Source organism: Coturnix japonica, chromosome 25 (genome assembly GCF_054131305.1).
Source record: "Coturnix japonica strain WE chromosome 25, WE-NBRP24, whole genome shotgun sequence".
Classification (NCBI taxonomy): Eukaryota; Metazoa; Chordata; class Aves; order Galliformes; family Phasianidae; genus Coturnix; species Coturnix japonica.
Window position 1 is genome coordinate 7,865,001 of NC_140687.1, and position 13,763 is coordinate 7,878,763.

General features: G+C 51.0%; 1 protein-coding gene across 1 annotated transcript in view; it reads left to right on the forward strand.

The window, feature by feature from the left end:
• LOC146756907 (uncharacterized) overlaps positions 1 to 3,715 on the forward strand; it is a 7,058-nt gene extending 3,343 nt beyond the window's left edge. The window contains exons 3-8 of the mRNA XM_085523872.1: positions 719 to 787; positions 929 to 1,000; positions 1,092 to 1,193; positions 1,897 to 2,040; positions 2,565 to 2,706; positions 2,892 to 3,715. Of these exons, the coding sequence (XP_085379998.1) occupies positions 719 to 787; positions 929 to 1,000; positions 1,092 to 1,193; positions 1,897 to 2,040; positions 2,565 to 2,706; positions 2,892 to 2,988 (626 nt within the window). The 3' untranslated portion in view covers positions 2,989 to 3,715. The remainder of the gene's footprint in view (positions 1 to 718; positions 788 to 928; positions 1,001 to 1,091; positions 1,194 to 1,896; positions 2,041 to 2,564; positions 2,707 to 2,891) is intronic.
• Positions 3,716 to 13,763: the final 10,048 nt, after the last annotated feature.

Below are 13,763 nucleotides of genomic sequence, written 5' to 3' on the forward strand. Positions count from 1 at the left end.
CCAGGCTCATATTACTGTGCCTATTAGGGATGTGCAACTATTGCCTCAAATTGGGCACCTGGGGCTGGGCAGGATAAATATCTACAAGTAGGGCATGGACCCTATGGGTGCATACCTCCTAACCGAAACCCACAGTTGGGAAGATGGGTTGTGTGGGGATTAAAGACAGAGAGAGAGAGAGAAACATCTGCCAGCAACAATGGATAAATGTAACGAATCCAGATAACCCAGTGTGGCTGTTAGGGAAAATATGGGGTGTAAGTGACTTGCGGAATCAAACTCTATAACACATAGATGGGTTATAAAGCAGGTATGTTTATTCCAGTGCTGGGTGCAAGGGGGATAGCTCCACCAAACTTGCACATGGACTTGTAAAATCGTGACACAGATATAGGTACATCTCATACATAGTCAATGATTTCTCGGAATTCTGATACATATTCAATAGTTGTTTAGCATGCAGACCCCCTCTTGTTCTTATCAGGGGGATGCAACTCCTCTTCTGGTATTTACAACATCTATTCTCCTCCTTGCCTGATGACTTCCGTGAGGTCTCACTCCTTATCTGCATCCTTCCTGCTCTCCCAGGCCCCTTGTTTCCCTGTGCGGAAGGGAGAGAATAGTGTTGTGAAGGAATCCCTGGCTTTAATTGCATCCTGCGACCTTGTGGCTGAAGGGATGCTCAGTAGCAGTTGCTTTGTCCTGTGTTCATTTGCAGATTTGACTAGAGGAGTTGATCCAGCTTCCTCTCTGAGATCTGGAACTGAAACTCTGTCGGATCGCGCAGGTACGTCATAGCTTTGAAATTCTTTAGAGAGCTTTTGCTGCCCGTTTCAGTGCCATTTCATGGCACAGTCCCCTGTACGCTCTGCTACTCGGTTGATGCTGTAGTGTGTGACTGAAACTTTTCATGGGTCTTTGGTTGCAGAAGTGCCCCCAGTGTGGGCCCTGCCCGGTCATCGGTTTCCTCCTGTGCTGGAGCCCAGCTGGAATCCCAGCAGTGAGTACTCTGTCTTCACTGACTTGGCTGACTCTTCGCTGATCTTCAAAACTTCATGCACGTGATATTTAACTTCATACATTCTGTTAAGGTCCGGAAAGAGAAGAGGATGAATACAAACGAGGAAAATACTCTCAGGGCTCATCCCGTCTCCTGAAGCGACTGCTGAAGGAAATGGAGAAGGCAGAGCGTGGTGGGTATACTTCAGTCTGTTCACTGTGGGACCTGGGAAGCTGAGGTGTGATATGCAGGTGTGGGCAGGCTGTAGCCTGCACAGCAGGAAGGAATGGGTCAGAGCCGTGCTGCAGCCTTGTTCCATGTATCACCTTGCAGGTGCTGTCAAGCACCAGAGCTGGTCTGCTGCCAGATGGTCTGCATCCAGCCAAGACCCAGAGGCAGCTGCTCCCCCAGCACAACCATTACTTGTCAGAGCTGCTTTGTGCAGTCGTTGGCACCCAGATGGCAGCAAGTGGCAAGCGCTGTGCTTCTGTTCATCCAAAGCCCTCCGTGCAGCTGAGCAAGTTCAAGGCAGGAGAAGCATCCCGAGCAGGGTTGGCTGCCTTTGCTAATGCTGGAAATGAGGTGGAGATGCTAATTCTGAAGGCTTGGACTGTGTGTTAGAGCTTGGATTTCAGCCTGCAGCTACCTGGCTGTGATGGGCTGGTGACAGCACAGAATGTGAGGGCCTTGCACAGGAGCTGATTCCTCAAGAGGTGTGAGGGAGTCAGCATTGTCCAATAGCTGGGAGGGCCCAAATGCCTTTGGGTAACAGAGGGGCTCACAGTGTACTTGGGGGTGGGGGGCCTGGACTTTACCTGAGCTCGGGATTGGAGAAGCTCAGTTTTTGATGAGGGCACGTGACATCCCACTCCTACTGCCCTGCTTTCTTTCTAAAGGAACGGACCAACAAAGTGAGCGGGATGCACTCCAGGAAGGTGGATATCCCACACTGCCGGTCCCGGATGCACTCCAGGAAGGTGGATATCCCACACTGCCCATCCCAGACAGAGGAATGCAGGCAGCACCAACCAGCATGCCAGGTAATTTCTGTCCCATGATCATACGGTGTCACGGACCAGAGTCACTGCGTGCCTGCAGGCTCTTGCTGCCAGCTCTTGCACACCAGGTCAGCAGCCAGACCTGAGCGTGTGAGCATAGAGCACATGTAAAAGAAGCAGGAGTGTTTCTCCCCTGGGCTGGCTCTGGCTGTGCCCTGTGCTGGCTGAAGCCTGACCTTCAGCCTGGGGGGCGTCCCACAGGAGAGCTCAGGACACGCATGCCGGGAAAAGCATGAGGGATTCTGCTCTGTAGCTCTCCCCACAGACCAAGCCCAGACCCCAGAGTACAGCCCCAGCTCTCGGCCCAGAGGAGGACACGGGTAGTGCCTGTGCAGCCTCTCCGTACCCAACGAGAGGTGGAAGCAATCCTTCTTGTCCTCCGGTGCTTCGGCACCAGAGACGGAGGCACCCACTGACAAAATGACCTCTTGGGTCCATGAAGCACACTGAGAGATTATCTGTAGCGCAGCTGAAGGTAACGTGGGACATTGTCTCATTTCTTCCAGGGATGAACACAGGCAAAAGCACAGAGGCTGCTGCTCACAGATCTGTGCGGAAGCGCCACATTCCGGTGACGGTCTCAGCGATGCTGCTGCCTGCGCTGGTGCTGGCCGTTGGTACTGTGATATGGGTGCTCAAAAACTACCTGTGAGTTGGCCTTTCCCCAGAACACCTTATTGCTGCATTTGGCAATGAAGCATTTGTGGTGCCAGGATCCTGGACGGCCAAATCAGCCGCTGGCAGTACACTGCCAGGACTCAGGTTGCAAAGTCTTTCAAGTTTCCCCTTATTTCCTGTCAGTGAGTAGTGCTTTCTGAAACTCATTCTCACAGAGCGCGCAAGAGGGAAAAGAGAGCAGCAGAAGCAGCAGATGGAGCTGGGGAAGGCAACGAGACAGACTCTGACCCAGTCAAACAAGAGTCTCCGTAATAGCTCCAGTCCGTTCCATTCTGCCATTGAAGAGGCCAGAAGTCTTCAAGGTCATCTGGAAGACCTGGAGCTTGAACTCAAAGCCATGAAAGAGATCCTTGGGAACAGTCCTGAGTGCTGCCTTCTGTCAGAGGATGGCCCTGAATGTGAGAGCAGAGCTTTTGTCCTTCATCCTGCATTCTCCAGGACAGGTATCACCAGCAGTTTGAAGATTCTTAGCTCGACACAGCTACATTCCTGTTGAGGGTCCTAATGAGGACCCAGAAAACGAGCTTCCTCTGACTGCCGGACAATGCGTAATGTCTTTGGAGATGTGGGTGAGAATGGCTGGTTTCAGGGAGAGCTGACAGATGGCACAAGAGGACTGGTCCCTTCCAATTTGGTTGCGGAGCTTTCAGATGATGAACTGGATACACCTGGAGATCCTGTCAGAATTCCTGCATTGCTCCATCTGCAAGACTACCATTGTTCCACTCAATGGAACAACTCGATGTTGAGCAGAATGTGGTTGAGCTCCTTCGGGAACTCTCTGAGGCGACTGACAGCGGAACTGCATAGCTTTATTGTATATGAAAAACAACCAAACAACTGTCCCCTCCCTCTCCCTTCCCCTCGCACCCCCCTACCCTCCCCCCAAAAAAAAGACAAAAAAACCCCAAAAAAACCCTAAAAAAACAACAAAAAACAACCCACCCTCAATAAAACAAAAAACCAAAACCAATTAAAATCTCAACGCTGTTCTTTTTCTGGGATACACTGAGGTGACACTTCTTCTAGCTTAGACTTTGCAATGAGTTTGTGTCACGGAGTTCTCTCTACAGCTCACTCGGTGACAGCGGGAACAAACCCAGGGAGAGAAGGAACAAAGAACCTCCCCTCTCTAACAGCGCGGTGCGGGGGCAATAAAGAACTGGGGGGGGGTTGGCACTCACCTCTCATCGGGGTACCATCCCATTCTCTGCAAGCCACGATGTTGTGGGAAGCTGTGGAGGAACTGCTCAAATGTATTCTCTCTAAGAGAGGGGAGCAGGTATCTCCTAAATGCATATCCGAGCTGGTAAAATGGGCTCATATGAATGGACACCTTCAGGAGGTGGCACTGATGTTCACTGTAGCCGAATGTTGAGAAATAGTCGACCATATGTGGGACTTTGTTATCTCCAAAAATAAGGAATACAAAATAAATACACTGAAGAATATGCAAGCCGAGCGGCAGTTCGCTGCTGCTGTGGTACAAGCTCTATCCGGACCTAGTGCTCAGTCAAGGTCAGAACTTGACTCCCTGTTACCAGGAGTTTTGTACTCCGTTTGCTCAACAGCCTCACAAGTCAGGCAGGGCTGCCGCAGAAGCCTCGAATAATACCCCGTCATCGACCTCTTCAACATCTCTGGCAGATCCGGTTTTGGCTGGTGAGGAAGGTGCGGTGGGGGGGGGCTGAGGGGTGTGCAGAGCAGCAAGAAGCTCCTGAGAGTGAAAGCGACTCGGATAATGGTGGGAATGAGAAAGCGTTGGAGGAACATAATAAAACATTAACTGAGGAGCTGCAGGACTTAGAACTGTGTACGAAGGAGGCATCAGTCTCTTCGAGCGTTTCACCGATGTCTTTACAGCCCCTGTCTATGCGATTCCCCCCCACATGTAGCGATCCTCCACCTTTGCGTTGGTCTGGAGTCATTAGAGGCATGATATTGGAGGGACCGTGTCAAGCTGTGTTTCAGCTCGCTTGCCCGCTGATAGACGATCAGCAGGGAGCTGCTCGGTGGGAAGTGCATCATTGGAAATTGTTACAGCAGGCTGGTAAGACTGTGACTGACTATGGGAAACGATCTGAAGCTTCTTAGCAAATCATTCAATGGATTTTCACTGAGGATACTCATATGACACTAGACACTTCTAATCTTGTGCGGTTGTTACTAACACCACCAGAATACGTTGTTGGTCTCATCTCAAGGCAGAAAATAGCATCCAGCCTTTATAGTAACTGTGTTTGTGTGTTTCTTTCCTAGTGGAATTGCTTTGTAACTTGTGGTGTTATAAATAATATTAGTAATGGTTTGACATAGTGTGTGATTTTCAGTGTTACCAATGCAGTCTCAAGAATTAGAATTTTAGGCATTATCCATAGATCAAATGTGTGTTAAAGAAAGGATTTGATGTAATCAGTGCTGTAATCTATGGGAATAGCTATTTTAGTATGTTAGTACTGCTCACTCATGATGTTATTAGCCTATTAATTAGCTTTTCTTAATTTGCAAAGACAAAACCTGGAAAGGAATCCCAGGCAAAGGGATGACCCTGTATTGTAGAATGGATACGTCTCTTACACCCAACTAATTGGGATTTTAAAAATATGACCATGCATCACTTGAGACAAAAGTGCATACTAATAGAACTAAATTTGATAGTTTATTCTGTTTTCCAGGCAGCTGTTCCACTTGGGCTCTGTATCACGCACTGGCCATGCGGATATGGTGTACAACTGGAAGAAATCCTTCAGACCCTGAATGCAGGAGAGAATCTGTGATGGGTGAGAGAGGAAAGGTGCACTTTGAAGCAGGGAAGGCCCTGCTGGCACCGCCTGTCGCAGCCACCACCAACACGGTTTGCTGTTTCTCAAGGGTCAATAAGTAATAATGCCCCTAGTGATACTCCAGCACATTTGTCCTCTAAAACTGGTTCTATCTGACATGCAACTTCATAAAGTTCAATTATCAATTATTAGCTCAAAGGCATGGTTATGAGCATCCTAAAAGCATTTGTTGCACAATAGTTAGTGGCCATTAAAAATCAATATATCAGAGTATATGAAAGTTGAAGTCTTTTCCAAATCAGGTACAGATTAACACAATGGGACCCTCACAGATTTATTTCCAGGTTGCAGAAACTTAGGTTGCAGAGCAAACAAGTTTGTTCTTTTTAGTAGGTTTAACAGTAATGTTGTTATGCTGTGTTTGACTTGTCTCTTTTTTCACTTCTAGAGGATTGTCAATCGAGGTCTTGATTGAGTTATAATGGTTATGTTCTTAATATAAGTAGTGTTGTTATTCTATAGGCAGTAGCTTGCTAATTAATAAAAAAGGGGGGGTCGCCGCGCTCCGACCCCGCAGAGCTCCACTCCATGCGGTACTTTGAAATAGGGATGACGGAATCCGGCCCCGAGCAGCCCTGGTTCTTTGAAGTGGGGTACGTGGATGGCGAAATCTTCGTGCACTACAACAGCTCCGGTCGGAGGTACGTGCCCTGCACGGGGACAAGTACCAGTGCTGCGTGGAGCACGCCAGCCTGCCCCAGCCCAGCCTCTACTCATGAGGTGAGTGAGGGGATGTGGGGCTGGGGGGCTCTGGGCTGCCCCTTCCCCTGCTGACAGCCCTGCCTTCCCCCAGAGCAGTCACAGTCCAGCCTGGTGCCCAACGTGGTGGGGGTGGTTGTCGCCGTTGTGGCCATTGCCATCATGGCTGGCGTTGGATTCATCATCTACAGACGCCATGCAGGTAAAAGTGGAGGGGTGTAGGAGGACAGTGGGGGCTGTGGGGGGATTTGAGGCTCCCTCAGGAGCCCTCAGCCTGGCTGTGATGTGAACCTGTGCTGATGCATCTCTCTGTCTGCAGGGAAGAAGGAGAAAGGCTACAACACGGCGCCCAGTGAGTGATGAGGGCAGCGCTGTCCCCCACCTCTGCCCAGTGCCAGGGCAGCATTGGGGTCCCCGCTTTCTCCCAGGGTTCCCCTTCCTGGTGCTCAAAGCTGCTCCATGCCCCACAGCAAGAACAGGGCTGGGGGTCATGGCTGTGAGAGTCCTTCCTTGTTTTCTGGCTCCAAGCTTGCTTCCTGAGGTGTTTCTTGTGAGAAGACTCTCAATGATTTATTGAAGTGGCAAGTAATGGGTGCTACCGTGTGACAATCAATATCACTTTTTGGGTATTTGAATATTTGAAAGCACCTTCCTTGAGAGCTGTTTGCCTCCAGAAGAGTGCTCAGGACTGTTTATGAGCGGAAGATCTGGCCCGGGACTAAATAGCTCCAGCTTGGTGTGGGAAATCTGGGTAATGAAGCCATCGTGCCCTGTGAAAAACAGGATGCGGATGGGTATCCCTGCTCCCTCTTATCTGCTGGCAAGGCTCAGAAGATGGGAACAAAGGAATTTCTGCTAAGATCCCAGAGCCAGAAGCTTCCATTCCAAGGAGTGCTGACTCAACTACTTTGGATTCGAGCTGTCACTCCAAAGAGAGCTGACTTGACCACTTTGGACATATAAATAAGTTGGTGCTACCATTGGAAATTGTCATCGTGGTCACCATTAACAGAACAACGCCTGACGACCCACCACGACTGAAGACCAATGACTGAACTACAAACCTCGATGGATCCATGGTGGTGAATATCTCCCTCTTGCTTCCTACAGAGACTCCTTGCTTCTATTTCATATTTTTACTGCATTCCCTTCCCCATCACCCTACACCATAATAGCGTCCGTCCTCCCCTTCCCCATCTCCCTGATAAAGTCTTGTAATAAACTGGTCGGACCAATGTTTGAACCGTTGTTTCTTAATCCCGCACCAGGTATACGCATATCAAAGAACCTTGCCTCCCTCCTACAAACTGGGCTGAGACAATGGCTCTTCTTACCTTACAGGCCAGGAAGGTGGAACCAGCAACTCGAGCACAGCTGCGGTGTGGGGCTGGGGGTTGGAAGGGGTCCCTGTGCTCCTTGTGCTCCTTGTGGTGCTGCACCAGGGCTGGGCTGGGACTCTGCAGGGAGCTGAGGGCTGGGATGTGAACGTGGCCCTATGGGACACCATCTCTTCTTCTTCACACAGGAAGTAACCAAACCGTCTGAGTGCTGTGCTTCAGCCTGCAAGGGGCCAACTGGCCACACGAGCATTTGGGGTCGGTGATGAGCACAGCCCCATCCCCTCTACCTCTCACATCTCCCTCTGCTTCCTATGCTGTTATGCTTTTCCTGTGCTGCTTCATGTGAAATAAAGTGTTGGGCTGTTCTGTGCTCAGCCTGCCTGCATTCTGCTCTGTGCCGTGCTCAGGGTTGGGGTGGATGAGGGGACCTCTCCTCATCCCTCCTCCCCCCACCCCACACTCTTTGCCCATTGCTCCATTTCACACTGCTGCTCTCCTCCTCCCCTTTGCACTCTCTGTGCTATCTGCACCGCTTTGGCATGAAGACATGACTGGAAAGTTCATCTAGTATTGGGCTGAGCTGTGCTTCCCCCCCATAACCCACAGTGCTGCCACAGCCACATTCTGAGGGCAGACACCCAGCTTCCATAACCAACCATGCACTGAGGCTGAGCTGCCCACACCCCCCATCCCAACCTGCTCCTCTACAAAACATCTCCGCTTTATTCCATACCAATCCCAGAGCATCCCACTCTTCCCATCCTGCAGCGGGGAGCGGAGACAGCCACAGCTCCCCATGTCCCATCGCATCCCACTCCAGCTGCCCTGTGGTCCTCAGTGCTGCAGCAGCCGGCTGTAGGGTTGTCTCGCTTCAATTTAGGAGTGAGGCAAAGGTTCTTTTGATATGTTATGCCCGGGTGAGATTAAGAAGAAGAACATTCAAATGTTGATCCGTTTATTGGAAATAAATTCCAGTTTATTGGAAATAATAGACAGTTGAGGAGATGGGGAAGGGAGAGGGACAAATGCCAAAATTAGGGTGATGGGGAAGGGAAAGTAGGCGATAGAAAAAGGTAGAAAAGAGCAAGAATTACGTTAAAGCGGAATGCAGCTGCGTCCCATAGCACGTTGTTAACGTTGGTCCGGGGCAAAATAAGCGTAGGGGAGAGCAGCAGTGAAGTAGCAGGCCACAGATCGATGAAACGCAGAGAAGATGGTCAGAATAGCGAGGTCTCAGGAAGTGGAGTCTTGGGCAGTGAGGTCCCTCAGAGCAGAGTCTCGAGCAGCAATCCCAGAAGAGATAATAGGCAGCAGTAGGACAACGGTGGAGGAATCTGAGGTCAGATACCTAGATGCCCACAAAGGTTCTTCAGCATGCAGGCATCTTCTTCAGCATGCAGGTGCTCGCGTTGAGAGGCATCTGATGACAGAAAACATCCTTGTTTCCATAGTGAGGCATCTGGTGTCAAAAAACCTCAAATTTGGGGTTTGTCCGTGCCCTTTTTATCCTTCTTTCCAGCCTTCGAGACATTTCGGGACCGCTCAGGTCAGAGTCCTGTGATTTCCTCAGAGTTGTCAATCTTCCTTGAGATGGGCCAACATGGAAGACCACTTGAGGGACATTAGTCCTCAGAGATGGCCATCTTCCTTGAGATAGGCCAACACAAAAGACCACTTAAGGGCCATTAATCAGTATCTTATCTCCCTTTGGTAGCTCCCCGACTTGTCCATCTCCTAAACAAAGGGATTTCTCGAACCTTGGTTCCTGTGTGTCTCAGTCCTGGAACCTTGGTCAGGACTTGCATGAACTTGTCCATTTCAGCAAACTTTGAGACAGTAATGTAAAAAGCATGGCCTCTTACAAGGGTCCATTGCGGGTCCTCAGTTCGGTGGGTGTCCCCATCTCAGCCATCGTGTCATGCTCCAGCACCACAACATGGTCTGCCTTCTCCAGCATCTGGGGTTGATAGCTGATGAGCAGCATTGACTGGTCCCCCCTGTTGGGTATTGGGTAGGTTTGTGGCGTGGCATTAAGCTGGTACATTCGGTGTTACACACTGTGTGTGAGTCCCGTCCGTTCCCGTGTGCGGAGGCACGGTACTTTCACACAGCAGCCTTGATTTGTCGCCGGATCGGGAGGCGACAGCCTTCATGTCAGAAATGTGGACAAATGCTTCTGTTGTCTGAACCGTCTCTTGGCCCTCAGCACAATGATGCGCTGCCTTTCCAACCCTTCACAGCACTGCTAGGTGCCAAGTGCTGTGCTTTAAGTCTGTTGTACGATGAGTGGCAGCAGAGACTTTCCAAGTGAAATGCTTCATGCTGTAGATAAACAACAACAACAAATACAGCTGGGTTAATGTGGTCGTCTTCCTGTGGCATATTAGTTGAAGCAAAAAAGAAAATCCCCATCCCTTCTTGCTGGTGCTCTTGGCCACCCCCAGGAAGGGCTGAAAAGCTCTTCCAGGTCCTTTCCTTTCAGCCTTTGCTGCAGAGGGTCCCCACAGATTCCATTCCAAGATCTCCCTAAGCCTCCCTGTTTCCTACAGCTGTAGGAACTGATCCTAAAACAGCTGGGCTCTGTTTCCAGCCTGTGGGACCACAGGAGTTCCTCACACCATCTTCTGCAAAGCCAGAGCTGCCCACAGTCCCCCACAGCCACTCTTCCCACTACATACGTCAGGGTGCGGATGCAACGCGCTGGGTCCCAGATGTTTCACACTTTGATGTACGACGTGGACACGGTGAACACCAACCCCGTGTGGCTGCAGTACTTGATGGAAACAACATTATTTGGGTGACCCTTGAGGGAAGCAATTTCCTGACCTGTCACCAAGTTCCACATCTTACAGCTCCGGTCTGTAGGAAGAAGAACGTGACTGAGAGAGTTGGGCTGGGGAGTTCCTCCGTGGCGTGGAGGCACCGACTCCTTCCCAAGCGCTGCCTCCCACCACCCACAGCTCCTCTCCAGGGCAATGGAGCCAGCCTGCTCCAGCACCTGGAAATCAGAAGGCAGGGACAGGGGAGCAGCCCAGAAGGAGCCATCCCTGCCATGCACCCCAATTCCCGATGCCAGCCTGGGGAGATCTATGAGACTAGCGCATAAAAAGCCAGCAGCCCCCACACCTGTTCTGTCCAACATATGCCTTTTTAGGCAGTGAAAAGCAGTTCATCGGTGGCATCCAGGCAGAGCACAGGCTTGGTGTGTCCTTCTGCCACAGAGACGCACTGCAGTGGGGCTGTCTGGGCATTCTTGGTGCCACCCACTGGATTAATGATGCCCCCTGCATGCGAAAGAAAGAAGGTGGGGTAGGTATGTGGAAAGGCACAGCACTGTAAGGTCCTACAGGCATGGGAAAGCACGAGCTGCCTCACCCCCAAGCATCTTCCACTTCCTGGTAGGGCAATGGGCCCCTCCATCTGAACTCAGGCATATCTGAGCAATCATCTTCATGGAAAACCTTGGCATCTCCCCACTAGCAGCCCCTGCCTAACGGCTCTGCCCAGGTGACACAGACTGTGAGACATGATGCTCACGGCCTCTGCTCTGAGCCAGGAAACTCAGCTCATTGGACCTCAGCTCAGTTGAGGACAAACTGCACTTTCTCCATCCTGAAGCTCTGCCAGGAACGTTTCATTAGACCTATTTCATGGCAGTTCCTTCAAGCTGCCAGCCAGCCTGTGGTTGGCAAAGTTTGGAAACGGAGCTGTACTCCTTTTAAAAACAAAAGGATGACAGGGGGCAGCACTGGCATTTGCACCCAGCAGCCTGTCCCCGATGCTGGCTCAGAGGATCCATCCTCACCAAACCTTCTTCCAAGGGACGCCCTGCAGGCACCTCATCCCTCCGGCCACAGCATCTGCCAATCACTTCCACATCAGCGTGTTCAGAACACTGAGGTCCAGCAGCCCCACTGCTGCAGTCCTGAGCTATGTGGACACCAGCAGCTCTTTCCTGCTGGCATTCCAAGCGCTGCCTGGGGCTCTGAGCTATGCTAAATCTTTTCCTATGAGTAGGCAAAACAAGGCAGGAGGCTGGAGAAGGGCAGGCCCAGGGCTGCATGAGGTCTGCATTAGTCAGGAGGGTGAAGGTAAGCTCATTACTTCGGGTTTCGAAGTCACCCGCGTGCGATCTCCTTCTCAATTAGCAGCTTTGCTCACACATTCAGCAGCTCTCCTCTGACCCCTAGTGTTGCTACTGGTCTCGAAGTGACACCGAGACCAAAGGGAAATCCCGGCTCCCCAGGGTGAGATGCGATCAGAGCAAACAGCTCAAGGCGACAAAGCACACACGCGCCTGGAGCCGTGTATCCAGTGGTTGCTGAGAGCAGAGCACCCATCAGCACCAGAGGTGCTCCTAAAGGGCAATGAGAAGGTTGTCCTTGCACTGGGACAAACTCAGGAGCACATTCACCCCGAGGCTGAGCTCTGCACAGCAGTGACTTGGCTTCTGGGGCAGAGAGCTCTGCTCACACAGGACCCAGCACTGCAGAGATACGGCCAGGAGTGGGGAACGCCTGCACGTGTTTCCCTGGAAGATGCTTGCAAGAAAAACACACTGACAGTGCCCAGTGTTGCTCACCCCAGCATTACAGTCCTGCTGGAGAGCCAGGGATGGGACAGGACATGCTGACAAGAAATGACACAGAGTGTGTGATGAGGACCTCAATTGCTTATTATGTGGATAACGTGGAGAGGTCTGGCTGACGGAGCTTCTCACTGTGTGAGTTGGTCAGCATTAGAGAAAGCCAGCATGGAGTTCTGTGAGCTTTTGCAGGGGACGAAGAGGCGCAGAAGCTGCTACCCACCCTTGGTGCTCTTAGAAAGTTAACTGAATCGGCCAAGGAGGAGCGGGAGTTATGGCTAACCTGTTTCCTGCAGGGGTGAACCCCAGAGGTTTGAGACGAAATGAGGTTTGGCAGCTGGATGTCACAGACTTCCCAGAGTTTGGGTGTTTCCGTCACTTGCATGTCACAACTGACACATGCAGTGGTTTTCTCTGGGCTGTGGCCCAATCTGGACAGACCGCCATGCATTACATAAAAGCGTTGTGCATGGCCATCACTGTCATGGGTGTACCTCATGAGTTAAAGACTGACAATGACCCAGCATATAGAAATGCATGTTTTGGACGCTGGTGCACAGCTTGGGGCATTAAGCATATCTTCAGCATTCCCGGCAGCAGCACCTGCCAGGCTATTATGGAGTGTGCACATCAGACCTTGAAGGGGCGTCTTTGTGCGCTTAAAGAGGGGGGAGGGCTGGAGGGGCCTGAGCTGTGCCCACACGCTCTCCTCCTGCGTGAGAGAATCGGATGGGAGACCATCAGCTGACCGAATGGACACCAATAGGTCAGGTCCTGATCAGACCCGACGGAGGGCCATGGCTCCCAGACCTTATGCCACTCCTCGTCATGGGCAGGAAACACGTCTGTGTCGGGACCCCAAGTGGGCCCTGCTGGCTGCCGGCACGTTGGGTTAAGCCGGCACCAAATGACGAGCCATCCTGTGCACCGTGAGGATCCGAACATCTCAGCACCGGTTTTGGTCAACAACTCCTTGGTTAATGTCTCCAGTGCAGCCAGTGATTTGACGTCAGCACTGGGCAGCGGCTGCTGGTAACGGCACATGAGACTGCGTTGATCCAAATGTTCCTGAAGGTCCGAACTGGGAATCCAGCCTTCATGCCGGACTGATAGTTCGTGAGCGGGGGAGACCTTGTTCCTGGATAGTCCCCCAGTGGTGGACATTCAGAACGATTCTGCACAGCCAATATGTTTTTGTCTTCTTATTTGGTTATGGAGTGTGACATTATAATGCACACTGGACAGAACTGGATTGCCACAAAGATTCTGTACAATAGTGTTACATTGAACTTGGAGAAGTTGTAACTCCATTGTGTACTGTGCTGTTATCTTGAACTTGAATGCACCATTCTCTACAAGTTGACTAAGTGTTGCCATACAGCATTTCACAATTTTTAGGCAGATTGCTGTTGTGTGCTTTCAGGATTGTAGGCACTACAGCTGCATCACTTTGGTATGTATTTATGACAGCTTAATTGTTTTTCGCATATGTTTAATGTTTGAATCATTTGCGGAATAGCCTTAAATGTGCGAATCACCTTTGGAGTAACAGGGAGTACG